Here is an 18,614-nt window from a genome sequence, read left to right as displayed (position 1 = left end):
TTCCTAAAATGAATGGAAAAGCTAGTGCTGGTTAATTTTGTTGGTGTGACATATATGTGTGGAATGTCATGCATATACCATATTAGAAATTAATTTTGTAAATTAAAAAATATTAAAATATATATTTTATAAATAAAGGCTAAAATGACCCTTTTTTTGTAAAATTGGAGGCTAAATAAATTATTATGCATAGTTTTTTTGTTACCAACAATAAAAGTTACAAAATGATCACTTAACTATTCAAGTTTTTTTGTCACCAATTGTTAAAATGGTTGATGAAAGATGACTTGATGACTTTTAAAATTAGCATAATAACAAATTTAACTCTTAACATTTATACATTGTATCAATTTAGTCTTGATTTAAAAAAATTAACTATCAACACTTACTCATTAAGTAATTTAGGTTTTTTTAATTTTGATTTTCTTTGTATCCCTTTCATCTAAAAAGTTAAAAAATCTATTAATTAAATTTGATCGAAAATATACAAAAATAGAAACATCCGAAATCCAAGATAATAATTTTCATATTCTTTTAAAATTAACCCTCAATGTCACAATTAGAAGTAAAATTGAAAAAAAATACACAATGTGTAGATGTCAAAGGTTAATTTTTTGGAATCATGACTAAATTGACACAATGTATAAATGTTGAGAGTTAAAGTTGTTATTATGTCAATTTTAAAATCTGTCAAGTCCTCTTTTCATAATTAGTAATTTAACGTCTAAAGACTACAAAAGAAAAAATCGAATAGTTGGTGACCAAACAAGAAAAATTGAATAATTGAGTGACCACTTTGTAACTTTTTATAATTAGATGACAAAAAGAAATTTGCTAAGAGGATGAGTACAAATATTAGTTAAAGAAAGGAAAGATTAAATTTGTTTTTGTTTGAATAATTAAGATTAATAAAGGAAATAAAAGGAAAGTGATTTTAATATATATTTTTATTTGGGTAAACTATGGAAAGGAATGGAAATGATTTATTGTGAATGAAACTTTTAATTTTATACTTTGCATAAACAACAATAACAATAATTAAATTAAATTAAAAAATAAAATATAGAAAGATAATTAAAGGGTTACCCAATACTAAAAATAAAGTTATTACAAATTAAAATAAAAGAGGTTAATAATCTAAAAGAATGTAAAATATTAGCTATCATAAAATTAAAAAATTGATTATTTTGCCCCAAATGTTTTGTCATGGTTAACTAATATTCAGACTTACAAGAATAATAATGAATAGTCAAATGTTTGATCTCTATTAAAGTTAATAGGAAAGGGATAAGTTTGATGTTAAATGGTCTGTAGGTAGAAAATGAAAGTTTTGAAAAAATTTTTAAAAAAGGTTAAATATAAAATTTCACATAATATAAAAATTTACCAAATTTCTTTCTTTTTCCACTTTACCTCAAATTTGAGATACTAAAAAATAGAGAAAAGTGAGGAAAAGTGAAGATTCTCAATTTCTTTTTTCATTCTTTCTCTTAATTAAAAGCAAATTACCGAGAAAAATGTTTTTTTTCCAAATCCCAACATAGTGTAACGTTTTACTTGCATGTATAAGGAATAAAAAACAGCGACCAACTCACGCAATAACTGGATCCAATTTTCTTTTGATTAATGCAATCATCTTAAAATTATTTAGTATCAGAAAGTTTAAAGTTAGAATCTCCTGATCTACAACCATGTTCATTTCATTAAACTGGAGGGGTTTTTTTTATTCTTTGACTTGTTGAGACCTTCAGAAAATTAAGTAAAAAAGGTAGCAGATTCCAACAGGGTACAAATGTTAAAACATGAATCTTAAAATATTGGGCACCCTTCAGCCGATATCCCCTTTGCAGTGGGGCAACTTGCTAGATCACAGTGCTCTGGAAAGAAATCCGGACTGGCACCCCACCAGTTCAAACTCTTATTCTCAATCCCCAACGCAAAGTAAAGCAGCACCGTCATGAATGCCACCCCTGCATCCAGTGCTGCTGATAGAATGTAGTTATACCTCTGCCACCATCGCTTTCGATACCTGAAGACGAAGAAGTTGAAGATAGTTCCAATAAGAATCCAGGAAGTGTAGTTCAATGGGGTTGCTGGTGGCATGTTCCCAGTTGCGCCTAAAAGCACCGGCAGATTGATAAGGGGAATCCAAGCCTGACTGGGGAATGCCTTGTGCAACAGCCATACTACAACTGGTCCTAAAAGCCCTCCTAGGAAGAACCAGTTAAGTGATGAGTACACGCCTTGCGAACCGAAAATTCGTTTCGGTCCAACCAAACCCCAGATGACCGATGCATCGAAGAAGACTCTATCGCCGGGGCATGTCCAAGGACTATTTGCTGGGAGAAGATCTCGATGGCATATGTTTTCGACTGTAGTTAGAAGCCACCAGGCCACTCCAAGGTTTACCGTGCCGGCTAACACGGTTCCAATGAACTGATAAGCAAATTCGGCCAACAAGGGAGCGATGTAAGAGAATTATGGAAGTTAATGCAGAGAAATTGATCTATAATAAACTATAAATCTATAATACCTGAACCAGAAACATTGATCTTGGTGGGATTTTCATGTAATGACCGAGCTTGAAATCACTAAGAAAAGCCACTGCCTGAGACATGCTAATGTATCCATAGGTCTTAAAACAGACATTGGTTATTGGTTGTCCAGGCAATATTGCTCCCATTATGTACTCTGTAATGATGTTCAGCCCTGGTGTCTGCCGGAAAAGAACATAAAAAATATTCAAAGTCAAATTTTTGAAAAATAAAATTATCATTGTTGATAAGCAAAATTGCAATCTTAAATTACTTGATTCGTCGTGGCTGTTATAATGCTGATAGGCAAAGTGAAAAAGAAGGCAAGTGCAGCAGCAAATAACAGTCCCCACCAAGGCATTTGGACATCCTTTTTAAGGAATATGCAGAGTGCAAGACTGACAAGAATCGAGCCGGCAAGAAGCAAATAAAACCACCATGAAGGTATATCCGGGTACCTTCCCATCAACTTAGTGTGAACATCGGCCTTTTCCCTCGAAGAAGCTTGATATCGACTATAAATTTCCCTACAATCGACATGGTTTTCATCACTTAAGATGAACATCAAATGGAACAATGACGTTTCACCTTGTGAAATAAAAAAAGAGTTTTTACCTTCCATAGAACAAGGCCACATGTGTTACCGTGGAAGCAATAGTGGCGAACCCAAATCCATAGGTGACAGCGAAGAAAGTGCTCATATGGATCCTCCCTAACTTCTCGTACTCCGCCTCATTGAGCTCGAACTTGCTGTTAACTATCGACGTAATGTTATACTCCTGACCTTGTGCGGTGAACAAGTCCGATGAATAAATGGGAAAAGTTTTCGCGTTGAATAGGTTTAGCCCCCAGTAAGATACTGGCATCACAAGGTATATAATCAAGGCATATCCTATGAAGACGTTTACAATGGCGAAGAAGGGAGAAACGAGTGGGCTAAACAAGAAAGAGGCAACGGTTGTCCAGTCAAGCGTGAAGGACCCTATGCCGAGACCGCTCATGCCCGAACCGATTTGGTGGGCGGTTACCGAATGGGGGAAGGCCAGGCACACCAAGGAGATGCTTTGCAAGGTTTGGAAGAGGTAACCTGGGAAAACATACCAGCAGAAGCTACACACTAATGCTATCACGAAGAATTTCAGTCGTGATATGCGGCGCTTGCCATCATTGTTTTCTTCTTTTTCATGCAAGGCCCTGGAATATATAACAGCAGTACAACGTTAAAACAATGCAAAAGTGTTCAATATATACGCCAGTTATCGCCTTTCTAATGTTGAATACTGAATGCCTTAGAGATAAAAAGAAGATCGAAGACTGAAGCAAACTGAAACAGAAATATTTTCTGCAACTTTCATGTGAGATATTTCCAAGGGATAATAAATATAGAAGTTTTTTATCATTAAGCTACAAGCTAGTTGATACATTGTTGAAAAATAAAAAATTAATAATATATATGCATCGGAAGACCAAAATAATTACCTAAAGAGAGAAATTTGAGCAAGGGTAGAGGGCCACCACATGTGCGCCGGCTCCACCACATACTTCCTCACTAGCCCCGCCCAACCATATCCCATAACCTGCAGTTAAGGCACCACGAAATTAGCCAAAGAACCACTTCAATAACAGTAGTAATATTATCTTATCTCTTGTTTTTTTTTTTTTTTTTCTAAATTCTAAATTCTCATTCTATAGACCATTCTTTGAAAACTGTTCTCATATATACATGATTATACTATATATCTCCTTTTACGTCTTACCGTTGAACCCTGAAGCCAAAAAAACGTCGAGTAAACCAACCTGTGTTGTAATTATGAGAAGCCAACTACCGAAGAAAGAGATGCTCCTTCCATAAAAAGCCTTGATTATGGTAACAATTAAAACAGCATAAACAGTACCATTCCCAAAAGCACTCCCAGCATTAGCAAATATCGTAATCAAAACATGCTCCTTCATGTTGAACGGCCCGGGGTTAAGCGAGAATTTCCTCGATCCGAACCCAGGTATGCGGAATTTAGCCGTGGGAAGAGCCGAAGCCATGAACCGTCCGATGGGGAGAGTCGCCACCTGGACTGTGATTTGGGTGATGACGAGCGGCTCGGTTCGGTAACCAAAAAACTGGTTCAGGAACGAAAGGAGGATGCAAGAGAAAAGACCCAAGAACCACATACGGAAGGTCCATACTGGGAGTGAAGGGTCATCGGTGTTGGGCACTATCAGACGAACTTCCTCTATCGGAGACAGCTCGCTTTCGTCGATTTCACCCTCCTCTTTCACCACTTTCTCAGCTAGTTTTGGTGATGCTTCAGTTTCCACAGTTCCCATAGTGATAAATAATCAAAACGAAAGAGAAACCAAAAAAAGAAAATGATGAACAAGTCTTAACCAGCTGCAATGCCTGCTTCTTGTTTAAAACAACAATGTCCCTTTTATTTTTATTATCTTGATATAATTACCCATTTTTCAAACCGAAATTCTTACAAAATTTCAAATGAAGTTTTATATAAGACAAGAAGAAAATTACATAGTTTTAAAGTCAACTTCTTCGATATTGAATGGCCGGGCAAGCGTTTTGTCTTACTTTTGTTTGTACGATCATTTCTGTAAGATGTAACAAAGGTTATTGAGGTTGTTTAAATCGATGAGACTGGTTGGCAAAGTTACAAACTAGTGGGTTAATACAAAGTAAAGGTTTAACATCAGTTATGGGAGGCTATCAGTTTACAAACGTGGTAGCTTTTCGTTGTTAATACAAGAAGCCAGGGTGCAATTACTGGACCAAACTGCTAAAAATTCTAAAATTCTATAAGATTCCAACAGGATAAATTAGTGGTATTCAGATTTCAAACGGGAATAGATTTTTTTTTTCTAAATTTAAGGAAATAAATTGATTTTAAGCAGCGATGTTCTACACAGAAATTTTTAAAAAATAATAATAAATATAAACAGTTGAATCTCCAACAAATAGAAATTGAAAATGAAAAGAAAATTAAAAACACTCAACGGCTCCCAAACTCTAACCCTAAATAAATCTCTCCGCTTATCATTTTTCTATTCAATTTCATCCATCTTTCTTCATTTTGAAACTCTTTCTCCTTAATTTTCTATCCTAATCTCTCAAATTCTTCTTCTCTCTTTTTTCTATCCTTACTAATTTATTAATTTTATTCCATTTTCATCATCTCAAAGATTTCAAATAAAATGAGGTAATTTATTTTTTAATAAGTTTAAAGATATTTTATTTTAAATAAATTGTTAATTTAATAATATTATATTTTTAGTTAATTTCATTGTCTAAATTAATTAATCTTATTTAATTTGATAAATGCCACATATTTTAAAAATGTCGACGCTTTTAATTCGTTTGGATCATAGACACATATCCAACGTCTAATTATAAATTGTAAGAAAATATTATTATTTTATTTTAATCAATATAATTATTAATTTTTAATATTATTATATTTTTAATTTTTATATTTATATAATCAAGACAAAGATCGAATTATTGAAACATATATACACAATTTAAATGCGAGAGCACCACGTGTTATTGAACAATGAAAGAGTATTTAAATTTAAAATAACATGAAAATACGATTATCAAATAATAATTATTTAAATTTAAATTTAAAATATTTAATATTCATTATTTAAATTTTATTAAATATAATAAAATATTTAATATTTAATAATAGATATTAAAGATAATGATATTTTACTTTCATCAAAAATAATTTTTATTATAATATATTTAAATATATATATGAGTAGACTTGTCCATAAATTATCCAAATAACTGAACTGGGTTTTCTTTCGATTCATGCAATAATCTTAAAATGTTGTATACTAATTAGAATCTTCTTTTCTGCAACCAAATTCTTTTATTATGCTTGAGTTTTTTTTTTTTAAATTCTTTGCCATGCTGAGACCTTGAGAACATTAATTAAAAAAGTAGCAGACTCTAACAGAGCACGAAGCTTAAAATATTGGGCACCCTTCAACCAATATACCCTTAGCGGTAGGGCAAGTTGCTAGATCACAGTGCTCCGGGACAACATCAGGACTAGCACCCCACCAGTGCAAACTCTTACTCTCAACACCCAGTGCAACGTAAATCAGCACTGTCATGAATGCTGTCCCTGCATCCAATGCTGCTGATAGAATGTAATTATACCTTTGCCACCATCGCTTTCGATACCTGAAGACAAAGAAGTTGAAGATAGTTCCAACGATAATCCAGGAAGTATAGTTCAATGGGGTTGCTGGTGGCATGTTGCCTGTTGCGCCTAAAAGCACTGGCAGATTGATAAGGGGAATCCAAGCCTGACTGGGGAATGCCTTGTGCAACAGCCATACTACAACTGGTCCTAATAGTCCTCCTAGGAAGAACCAGTTAAGAGTTGAGTACTCCCCCAGTGAGCCGAAAATTCGTTTTGGTCCAACCAAACCCCAGATGACCGATGCATCGAAGAAGACCTTATCGCCGGGGCATGTCCAAGGACTATTTGCTGGGAGAAGATTTTTATGGCATATGTTCTCGACGGAAGATAGAAGCCACCAGCCCACTCCAAGGTTTATCGTTCCGGCTAACATGGTTCCGATGAACTGAGAAGCAAATGCAACCAACAATCGAGCAATGTAAGAGAATTATCCAAATAAGATTCAGTTGAAAAAACAATTTTTAAGTATACAGATGATAAACTATAATACCTGAACCAGAAACATTGATCTTGGAGGAATTTTCATGTAATGACCGAGCTTGAAATCACTAAGAAAAGCGACAGCCTGAGCCATGCTAATGTACCCATAGGTCTTAAAACAAACATTGGTTATTGGTTGTCCAGGCAATATTGCTCCCATTATATACTCTGTAATGATATTCAACCCTGGTGTCTGCCGGTAAAGAACATAAACATTCATCAATTAGGTGAGTTTTTTTTTTTTTTGAAAAAAAAATATAATCCTTGTTGATAAGCAAAATTCCCATCTTAATTTACTTGATTAGTCGTAGCTGTTATAATGCTTATAGGCAAAGTGAAAAAGAAGGCAAGTGCAGCAGCAAATAACAGTCCCCACCAAGGCATTTGAACATCCTTTTTAAAGAAGATGCAGAGTACAAGGCCCAGAAGAATTGAGACGGCAAGAAGCAAATAAAACCACCACGAAGGTATGTCTTTGTAGTTTCTCATCAGTCTTGTGTGAACATCAGGCTTTTCCCTTGAAGAAGCTTGATATCGACTATAAATTTCCCTGCAATCAACATGTTTTTTTACTTAAAAGATGAACATCAAATAGAAGAATGAAGTTTCACCTTGTGAAATAACCAAATAATTTTTACCTTCCATAGAACAAGGCCACATGTGTTACGGTGGCAGCAATAGTAGCGAATCCAAATCCATAGGTGATAGCGAAGAAAGTGCTCATATGGACCCTCCCTAACTTCTCATACTCTGGGAAATCGATCTCGAACTTCTTGTTAACAATCAACGAAACGTTATACTCCTGACCTTGTGCGGTGAACAAGTCCGATGAATAAATGGGAAATGTTTTCGCGTTGAATAGGTTTAGTCCCCAGTAAGATACCGGCATCACGAGGTATATAATCAAGGCATATCCTATGAAGACGTTTACAATGGCGAAGAAGGGCGAAACAAGCGGGCTAAACAAGAAAGAGGCAACGGTTGTCCAGTCAAGTGTGAAGGCCCCAATGCCGAGACCATTCATGCCTGAGCCGATTTGGTGGGCGGTTACCGAATGGGGGAAGACCAAGCAAGCCAAAGAGATGCTTTGCAAGGTTTGGAAGAGGTAACCTGGGAAAACATACCAGCAGAAGCTACACACTAATGCAATCACGAAGAATTTCACTCGTGCTATGGGGCGCTTGCCATCCTTATTTTCTTCCTTCTCATGTAAAGTCCTGCAATGTCATATTCATCACAAGTGTACAGTACAATAACTTTTTGAATTTGTAGCTAAAAAATGAAAAGTGTACAATATAATATATATATATATATATGCCAATTATCGCCTTTCCAAAGTAGAATACTGAATGCTGAAGCAAACTGAAAATAGAAGTATTACTGCTATTTCCATGTGAGATGTTTCCGAGGTATAACAAATATATATTGACCAATTAAAGCGTCAACATACATGCAACATATATATATATATATATATATATATATGTATAGGAAGGAGACCAAAGTAACTTACGTGAAGAGAGAAATTTGAACAAGGGTAGAGGGCCACCACATGTGCGCCGGCTCCACCACATACTTCCTCAGTATCCCCGCCCAACCATATCCCATAACCTGCACTTATAACACACCACAACTTAATTTATCAACAACCAAATAAATTAAAGTTTATATTAGCGGTGAACAAAACTCGATTTAATTCGAAAAAATAAAAAAAATTTGAATTTTGAGTTAATCGAATCGAGTTATTCGAGACTCGAATAGGTAATTAGAGTTTCGAGTTGAATTTTACAATTCTAATAACTCGAATAATTCTAATAACATATTAGTCTACCTCTCAACAAAAATTACAATAAAATTTAAAATTATTTTCAAATTTTCATAATATTTATAAAAAATCTAAAATTTATATTTTAAAAAATTATAAAATTTCAAAAAATATAAAATATTTATAAAGAAAGTTAAAAATTAAAAAATTAGAATAACAATTTTGGAATCTAAATAAGTTAATTAATGATTCAAGTTTATCATACTAAATATTTTTATTATTATTTTGCTTTGAAAAATTTTCAAATATATATGATTTCAAATTTATGTGCTCTAATATGAAATTAATTATATTATAACAATATTTTAATTTGACATGCTTAATTTTTAATTTAACTCAAATAAATTCACTCAACGAAAAATTTTCAATTAAATTAGGATAATAAAATAAAAGTCATCAATTCGATAAAATCAAAAATTTTCACTTGATTCCATGAAATGCTAAGCCTTAATAAAAACTTAAAATGTGAGAATCCAAAAAAAATCCACGTCGAGAACTGCAGTAGAATTCTAGCTAGACTTAGAAAAAATGTGTATATATATATATAGATAGATCTTTGTGTTTTCTTTCCCTACATATTATTTGCCATAAAAAATGGAAATTAATATTTAAACTTGAAAAATTCTCGATTCTCAATCTATAGTATCAGTTAATCCTTTTGTTTGAAAACAGTCGAACATATATGATATATATACCATAATCAAGGTCTTCTTTTAACTTCAAAGTCAAAAAGAAGTGCAGTAAACCAACCTGTGTAGTCATGATAAGAAGCCAACTAGAGAAGAAAGAGATGCTCCTTCCATAAAAAGCCTTGATTATGGTAACAATACTAACAGCATAAACAGTACCATTTCCAAAACCACTTCCAGCATTAGCAAATATCGTTATTAGAACATGCTCCTTCATGTTAAACGGTCCGGGGTTAAGCGAGAATTCCTTCGAACCGAACCCAGGTATACGAAACTTAGTGGCGGGAAGAGCCGAAGCCATGAAGCGTCCGATGGGAAGAGTGGCCACCTGGACGGTGATTTGGGTGATGACGAGCGGCTCGGTTCGGTAGCCGAAAAACTGGTTCAGGAAGGAAAGGAGGGCGCAAGAGAAAAGACCCAAGAACCACATACGGAAAGTCCATACAGGGAGCGAAGGGTCATCGGTGTCGGGCACTGTCAGACGAACTTGTTCAATCGGAGACACCTCGCTTTCGTCCATTTCACCCTCCTCTTTCACCACTTCCTCAGCTAGTTTTGGTGTTGCTTCAATTTCCGTAGTTCCCATTTTTTTGAGAAACAATCGAAAAACTAAAGAGAAAAAAAACTATTGAATGAGTTTAGCTTAGCTGCAATGCCTGCTTCTTGTTTAGAACATCAATGTCACTTTCTTTTATTTACTTTTATAGGACATGTTTTAGTCCTAAGGAAAATTAAAGGAAATATTTTGCTTTTACTGGGTGTTTATATGTTTGTGACTCTCCTTTAAATAGTACCACCTTATGTCCACTATACCTATAGTTGTCTTCTTATTATTGATATTATTAATTTTACGTCTCCGTAGCTTAAATTTTAAATAGGTTTAAATTTTTAAATGTTTGAATTAAATCATTATTGTATGGATTTTTATTAATTAAGTTTTGGGGTTAAATTTTAGCTTCACCAATAATATATCTAAAATCTATACATAGTATCTTTAAATTTTAAGAACATTTCCTTTTAGCTCTACTTGGTAATATGGATGCGAAATTTTAGATTTGATTTCCGCTTATTAGGTAAATAGTAAAAATAAAATAGCTAGATATATACTTGAAAAATATAAAAATATGGATTTGACAAATACAAAAAAATTAAATTTATTACTAAATAGACAATTAAAAATTAAAAAATTAAAAATGATCATGAATGTTACATTTCTAACAATTTTACTACTCAATTTACACTTTTTTTCTAAACTAATCATGCGATAAGTCATATAGATATATTTAAAATTTGTATAATATATTTTAGATATACTCAACATCAAATTCAAGCTAACATTTTATATCTAACCAGTATATTAATATTGTAATTTTAAAATTAAATTTAAATTTAAATTTAAATCAAAAGTAATTGAGAGAGTCAAACAATTGGATAATGATGGGGCGGGCAAGTTCTTATTCTTACTTTTGTTTGAACGATGATTCCTATATGATGTAATAAATGGTGGTTGTTTAATTGGTTGGCAAAGCTTGACATCAATTTGTAAATAAAATAAAAAGTAAATCACAGAAGGGAGGCCGTTTCGTTCAAAAAGTGTCTGATTAATTAATGAATTATGGGAGGCAATCACTTCACTGTTCATGGAGGTAGCTTGACGACGTTGTAAGACAACCAGCCAGGGTGCAGGCAGCGGCTAAAGATTCTAAAATTCCATAGATTCCAAATAACTTTACTCACCGGTTAGTTACCTCATCATTCTTCTCAATGAAAATCTAGAAAAAAAAAACCTAGATAATACATCAATTTTTTAATTAATTCCGATTTCAACTTCAAAAAATTATAATTGACGTATGACCTAGTTTTAATTATAAAATTAGGTTATACTTCATCTATTTTTCGTTATAACCTAATTTAATGGTTATCATTTAGATTATAATTAAAAATTAAAATTCAAATAAATTTACACTAAAAATAATTAAATTAAAGTATAAAGATTAAATCTGTAATTTTCATACAATAAAATTTGACTTTTGTAAAGTGGGACAAACAAGATTTTAAAATTTTAAGTTAAATCAAAATAAATTTCAATTTGAATGTGATAGAAATATTTAAAATAATAAAATAATATAAACTTCAATTTCTTTCGTTACTTCAAGTTTAAAAGCTTAATTTTCTCTCAATAGGTTCGTACGTCTTTTCAATAAAAAGATACTGAAAAGATTGGATGTATACGAAGTTACTAAAATTGCCCTTCATTAATTAGTGTGGCTAACTTTTCAATCCTCTTTTCTTTTCTTTCTTTCTTTTTTTTTTTTTTGGTTTTTTATGAATATGATGACCTTTCAATCCCAAATAATGATAAAAGAAGTTACCCTTTTTTTAATTATTATTATCATTTATCACAATTTTCGTTTTTTATCATTTTTACTATAAATGAATATTTGGTACATCCGCATTATTTTTATTTTATAATCTTAAAATTTGTAGAATATTTATCAACTCTCTAATTTTATTTATGTAACTTAAAAACTCGCAATGTATTAAATATTTTCTTTTATTATTTTCTTGATAAATATCTCTTTATTAGAATAATTTTAAAATTAATTTTTATTTCAATTACATTAAATTAGAAGACAATTTTAAGACATAATGATCAACTAAGACCTTAATGTTTATATCTTTTATCAATTTAATCATTATTATTTTTTAAATGTAAATTTAGCCTCACATTTTTAAAAATTAAAAATTATTTTAACGAAATACTAAACAAAACGTTAAATGCTTAAACATGACAACCTACATGGCTATCCATGTGTGCTTCATTTTTAAAATTTTATGAACTTTTATAATTTTTATTTTTAATATTTTATACTTTCAAATTATTTATTGATGTAACATATAAAACAAACAGTTTATGCCAATATTAAGTACACATGAATTATCACGCGAATTGTCATGCAAACATTGTTGAAAAATAAATATTTCAGTTAGCATTTTTGTTAAAAATGATTTGACTTTAAAAAAGTTAATGATCAAATTTAACTCAAGCAAAATATTAGGATCAAATTAAAATATATATAAATGTTGAAAGTGAAATTTATCATTATATTTTTTAATAATCTTTATATTAATGTGATATTTAATTATAATTCTCATAAATTTATTTATGAGATAATCCCAAAAGAAATATATTATAATCGGATGACATTGTACATATTCTAATTTAAAATTTTGAAGAGGTTTATATTAAGATTATTTAGCTTCAATCCAAACTGATGCCCATTGTCCCTTTAACAGTCTATGATTGGATAGTCTCTCGTTCGACCTAGGTTCGAACCAAACCTAGAGGTTCGGCTTCCTACTGTTCCCGAACCAAATGTCTAACTTAATGAGCTTGGGAAGATTTTACGTGTACTCTATAGAGTGAAAATAAGTTCCAATTACATAAAATGTTAATCAAATCATATAAATTATTATAAATTTTGTATATATATATATATATGCCTTCTTTTTAAGTATTATTCTTTTAATATTTTAATATGTCTTTATAGGACGCTTATCAACCTCTAACTTTATTTGTGGAGTCTAGAAATTTAATTGGGTACCAAATAATTTTTCAAATTATAAACTTATTCAATATTATTTAATTGCACAAATTATTACAAAAATATGTTCCGTTTCATTAAGTTGTAAGCATCAGGCAATTTATTTTAGGTTTTGTTCCAATAATTTTAAATTTTATGTGTTCGTTATCAAATCCAGCTTGCTTTTTCAATAATAATGATGATGATATAAATAAAACGAGCTGCATTAAATTGTTTTAATTTATTATTGAAAATGAATAGAGCTGGATTCGTTCCATAGAAATTCGTATATATCTAATATTCATGAGTATTAATAATAAAAAAATCATGAGTACTCTAAAAGGCCCTACAAGTAAAAATTTGGCATTCGTAATGCTCTATAATTTTGAGGAACCGTAAAATGACATTCTCCATTTGATAAACTCGGGTACTTTGCGTGTTTACAGCATGGTTGCAACATATAGCATTTTGCTCAAGGAAATAAATTATGGATCAAATCAAAGAAAGCTTTACAAACATTAAGCACACAGAAAGTCCAGATAAATACTATACATACATATATGTTTTTCCTATTCCTCTTTGGGGCTGCAGAGGAGTTTGGAAGGGTTAGGTAAGCCGTTACGTCAACGTCGAGGTTGTAACTTGTAATCCTACGTATACATAGTGATTATGGACTCAAAATACGGGCAATGTTCAACGTCTTTTACTCTTGGACTTTGTGATCCTTGATTTGCTTGATTCGTTAGGTGGTTTCCATATGATGTCATCCAGGTTGCTACAAAATGTCTTGTAGAACTGTGAAACGAAGGTGCATTTTTTATTTTCGAATCCGAATGCTAATGAAAACAGAGAGCGAAAGAGAGATTATATTCAAGGGGGGAGGGATGGGCATTGAGGGAAGGCTGACCCGGAAGGATATCCCGAAAAACCGTGTCAAAAAAGAATGTTATAAGCAGATTACTTGACCAAACAACACTCGGCATGCAAGTGGAACAAGGTAACTAACCTTTAGGTAGTCCCCGGCATCACCAGCTGCCTTTTGAATATCCACCATCAAAAACGTGGGAGCAACCTCGAAAACCTTCGAATTCCCGAGAGCAATCAGGGGAATAGGGGAGAAAAACAAAATTATTTAAAAGCTAATGAAGAATTCAGCAAGAGTTGAGATCAAAAACCTACTTCGAGGATAACTGAAAAATGAGAAGTCTTATTAGCTGAAAGGCCTTCAACTCTCATCTGAAAAAATCAACACATGACCAGATTTAACAAGATTATTCTCCAGTCCAGTCGATGACATTATTGGCAAACAGAAGGAATGAAACAATTGTTAAGGAACTAGAGAACTTGTTTACTTACTAGCATGCATAATAGCCATATGTAAATTGTAATAAAGAGCAAAATCTGAAATAAGCAATTGTTAATAGCCCGAGTCATCTACCTTATAATTGCGAATGTGTGTCTTATAGCCCATTGATTGAGCAACAACTTCCATGCTAGACAGAACAACCCTTGCTGGCTTCCGTGAAACAAATCTTGTCTGGTGCTTCATGGTGTCCTGACAGGGAGAATAACGCATTCATATAGTTTAGTAATGGAAGGAAAAAACATGTATTGGACTGCCTCAAGGAAATATATCCCAAATACAAGATATTTAGAAATCGCCATATATGATTTCCTGATAGTAAACTACTGCTCATAGACAGACAGCACTAGACATCAAAAAGCAAAAACAAAAAACTGAGCAGCTTTTCCAAGCATTCTGTTTGGTTGGAAAAAACCCATAAAAAACAATTAGTTCCTTCAAAAACTAGTCAAAAGAGGTAGAAATGCAATTTTGACTATTTATTAAAGAACTATACCTTCCCACGGTCAAAAAGTGTTGCAAGATTCAAGCCTTGAGAGAGAATGATCAAGTCAAATGCATTAAGATTCAAAGGACCCATATTCTCATTTCTTGATGGCTCATCACCTCTTTCTTCCTACAGTATAATATTAGGAAATAAGAGTTTGAATCACAGTGAAACATTCAAACAAACTCACTCAATTTAGGCACATGCATACAAGGAAACTTGGTTGAAGTTATTGTCGGGAAAACACAAATTATACCTTTACATCATATTTAACTATATTAAAGCTGCTAAATACCTTATCAATCTCGGGATCGTCAAAAACAGCATTTACATCATCCAAGTTAATATCTTCATACTCGAGAAGTCTGGCAGGAACATAGCTCTTCTTAAACCACTCATCACTCCTGATTTGCTCAATTGTAATTCGCTGTGCAGAAGGGGAGAAAGAGACTAGCCATATTGAAACCATTATTATATTTACAGAAACAAATATATCAATATAAAGAATACCGTATGGTGCTAGGTGCCAATGCACTTAGTTTCAAAAGAGAACAGAATTGGAATCCTTCATGATTCTACTGGTTAAAAGTTATGCAAAATAAAGTGCTCTGCATGAGCGCTATCAGAACACTAACACCAAATAAATAATGGCTCCTCCGAAGCCATCAGAAAGGTGATAGTATACTTGTGATCGGGCTAGACATAAAGGTTTTATGGTGCATTCCACGATAGCTAGGCATCATTTCATATACCTTGAAACCACACCATTAATTTATACAACCTTATTACTTATTGTAGCAATTAGGCAGCCCAAGCAATTCAAAATTGTCGGACAACAAGTACTTACAGTTTGAGGATTTGGATCTAGAATTCTATGAATCAAGGATTTTGCCCCCATAGGAAACCAAGAAGGGCAAGAAAACTCTGCTCTCTCAATCTGCAGATTAAAAAAAGCTATGCAGTACTGATAAATGATAAAGTCAAAATGAAAATTTTCTTTCATTAATTTCATATAAACTAGTGAATATAAAAACGTTCATACCTTACTGTATAGTGTGGTGAGATCAAGCTCATCAAATGGAAGATAACCTGCCATCAGAACATAAAGGATGACCCCACAAGACCAGACGTCCGCCACAGCACCATCATACCCCTTGTGACTAAGAACCTGCAACAAAAATGAAATATCAGTTTAATAAGCAAGACAACAACAGAAAATAAACATTTAAATTAGGCGCATTCAACATAAAAGCTGTCTATCCTATAATTTTACCTCTGGTGCTACATAGTTGGGAGTTCCACACGTGGTCCGAAGTAGGCTAACTCCCTAAATATACATATAATCAAATAACAACCAATATCATTATATATTTCTGTCAGCCTATTTTGATGTTAGGGGAGGAAGCGAAAATAGAAGTTCACTCTTCACTTAATTTCTTACTTGTTCTGGCAACGCGCTAAGGCCAAAATCTGAAATCTTTAAATTTCCTTGGGAATCAAGTAAAAGATTTTCAGGCTGTATATAGAAGCCAACAAGTCAGAATTTATGAAACCATGCAAAGAAAAATAGCAACTCGATCGTTAAGAAAAAGAACACCTTCAAATCTCTGTGGTAGACTCCCTTGCTATGGCAAAATTCCACACCATCAATAAGCTGTTGGAAATATCTTCTAGCTTCAGCTTCACTAAAACGACCATTATGAACCTGCAAGATTACCAATTTACCATCCGCCCTTAAAACAAACCCGATAAAATTGGATCTTTTCTTATAAGATACATACTAATTTATCGAATAATTCGCCACCAGTAATGAACTCCAAGATGATATAAATCCTAGTTCGACTCGCTATAACCTAATAAATAAATAAAATTAACACTGTTAGAAACCAACCAATCATGAGAGATATTAAAAATTCAGTAGTCTAGTGATGCTACTAAATTACTTACCTCGTGCAAACGAACAACGTAAGGATGTCTAACAAGCTTCATTATAGATATCTCCCTTTTGATCTGAATTAATTAATAAATATAAAAGGAAAACAAAAGTCATGATTCTTAACTTGAAAAAAATTCAAATTTTCAAATCATAATAAAGCTTAATTATAAGAAATGATAACTATGGCCACTATTTGAGCGATGATAATTTACCGATTTCACCTTTGATTCAGTAAAATTACATAAAAGAAAGTAGACAAAAATAAATAAAACTACTATTCTGTTGCAAGTTCATCATCTTTCTCATAAATTTACCGAAATTTCATTCCAGTAACATAAAAGATGGAAATTTGACCTGATCGACCATTTTATGCTTGATAATGGTGCTGCGATCGAGGACTTTCATGGCAACACTTTCGCCGGTCTCCGTGTTTTGCGCGAACTTAACCTTCGCGAAGGTTCCTTCGCCAATTGTTCTTCCAATCTCATACTTCCCTACTTTTCTGACCACCATCGCTAATTTTCTTCCGATTTTCTCAGTCTCCGCATCCCACTTTCTCTCTCACCAAACAGAAGGATAAACGGAAAAGGACAATAAAGGGAAGAGTTTAAGGTAAAGCAAACATCAATCAAAGCGTTTGCGCGAAGCTTTTAGCTTTTCCTTTTGTACTTTAAAACTACCACACTACTAATAAATAACATTCCAGTGTTACAGTTGAAAAGGAAATGTTTAATATATCATCTGCTACTTAAATTTTATGTTCAATTTAGTATATTTTTGTTTTAATATTTAAATTGATAATTAATTTTTTTTTCATTTTAATATTTAAATGTTTTTCAATTAAGCACATGAATTTTACTTTGATATTTAATTTAGTACATGAGTTATTTTATTTTAATTAAATACTTATTGAAATACACATATCAAATATTTATTGAATCATATGATATGATTTCGATATTAAATTAAATATTAAATTTAAGTAACAATAAACGAGTTGATGAAAATAGATAAATGAAATAGAATATTTTTTTTAATTTTTAGGAAGTTAGCGCCTAGCGGTGACTAACTGACTACTACCTTTTTACATAGCTGGTGCCAGCCGACAAGTCATCTAATGGACTCAACTTTTGGGCTTTCCTTTTTGTTTTTTCATTTTCGAAAATAAAATCTAGAAACAGAAATTACATTTCCACTTACTAATATTTAATTAGAAATCCTAACTTTTCCATAAATTACTTATATATATTAAGTTAAATTCAGTCTAAATTATCACATTTATTATGCGAACTTTACGTTATTATTATAATTCACCAAAAGCAATAATAATAAAAATTAATCTCTCTTAAATAACATCTCGAAATTAAATTTTATTTATGAAAAACAATTTTAAAACAATTTAATTATCTTTAAAGGTTCAATATGGCTCAAATAGTAAATCTCTATTTACAACGCATTTATTTTTGGTATATTATATGGTCTAATTTAGTTAACAA

At 32.1% G+C, this 18,614-nt stretch overlaps 3 protein-coding genes across 4 annotated transcripts; all 3 read right to left on the bottom strand.

The window, feature by feature from the left end:
* Positions 1-1,716: 1,716 nt before the first annotated feature.
* Positions 1,717-4,856, bottom strand: LOC105765950 (oligopeptide transporter 4). Its single transcript, XM_012585236.2, has 6 exons — positions 4,332-4,856; positions 4,014-4,111; positions 3,150-3,728; positions 2,809-3,061; positions 2,534-2,716; positions 1,717-2,436 (listed from the first exon to the last, which is right to left on the bottom strand). Exons 1-6 carry the CDS (start codon positions 4,854-4,856, stop codon positions 1,810-1,812), a joined length of 2,265 nt encoding a protein of 754 aa, XP_012440690.1. The 3' UTR covers positions 1,717-1,809.
* Positions 4,857-6,341: 1,485 nt separating this feature from the next.
* On the bottom strand, positions 6,342-10,410 carry LOC105771153 (oligopeptide transporter 4). The gene is made up of 6 exons (XM_012592565.2): positions 9,810-10,410; positions 8,748-8,845; positions 7,873-8,451; positions 7,532-7,784; positions 7,245-7,427; positions 6,342-7,139 (listed from the first exon to the last, which is right to left on the bottom strand). Exons 1-6 carry the CDS (start codon positions 10,332-10,334, stop codon positions 6,513-6,515), a joined length of 2,265 nt encoding a protein of 754 aa, XP_012448019.1. The 5' UTR covers positions 10,335-10,410; the 3' UTR covers positions 6,342-6,512.
* Positions 10,411-13,715: 3,305 nt separating this feature from the next.
* On the bottom strand, positions 13,716-17,805 carry LOC105770128 (CBL-interacting serine/threonine-protein kinase 8). 2 transcript variants are annotated; one of them, XM_012591186.2, is made up of 14 exons: positions 17,473-17,804; positions 17,130-17,192; positions 16,964-17,035; positions 16,780-16,887; positions 16,624-16,698; positions 16,456-16,509; positions 16,225-16,350; positions 16,030-16,119; positions 15,478-15,609; positions 15,192-15,311; positions 14,771-14,887; positions 14,512-14,568; positions 14,339-14,413; positions 13,716-14,127 (listed from the first exon to the last, which is right to left on the bottom strand). In XM_012591186.2, exons 1-14 carry the CDS (start codon positions 17,629-17,631, stop codon positions 14,026-14,028), a joined length of 1,350 nt encoding a protein of 449 aa, XP_012446640.1. In that variant the 5' UTR covers positions 17,632-17,804; the 3' UTR covers positions 13,716-14,025. The 2 variants fall into 2 exon arrangements, with proteins under 2 accessions (XP_012446640.1, XP_052487698.1); XM_052631738.1 differs by lacking the exon at positions 16,964-17,035 and having other exon boundaries at positions 17,473-17,805.
* Between the last annotated feature and the right edge of the window lie 809 nt (positions 17,806-18,614).

The sequence above is a fragment of the Gossypium raimondii genome, chromosome 5 (assembly GCF_025698545.1).
Source record: "Gossypium raimondii isolate GPD5lz chromosome 5, ASM2569854v1, whole genome shotgun sequence".
Lineage (NCBI taxonomy): Eukaryota > Viridiplantae > Streptophyta > Magnoliopsida > Malvales > Malvaceae > Gossypium > Gossypium raimondii.
Note: the sequence above shows the minus strand (reverse complement) of the source record. Positions and strands in the feature narration are given on the sequence as shown.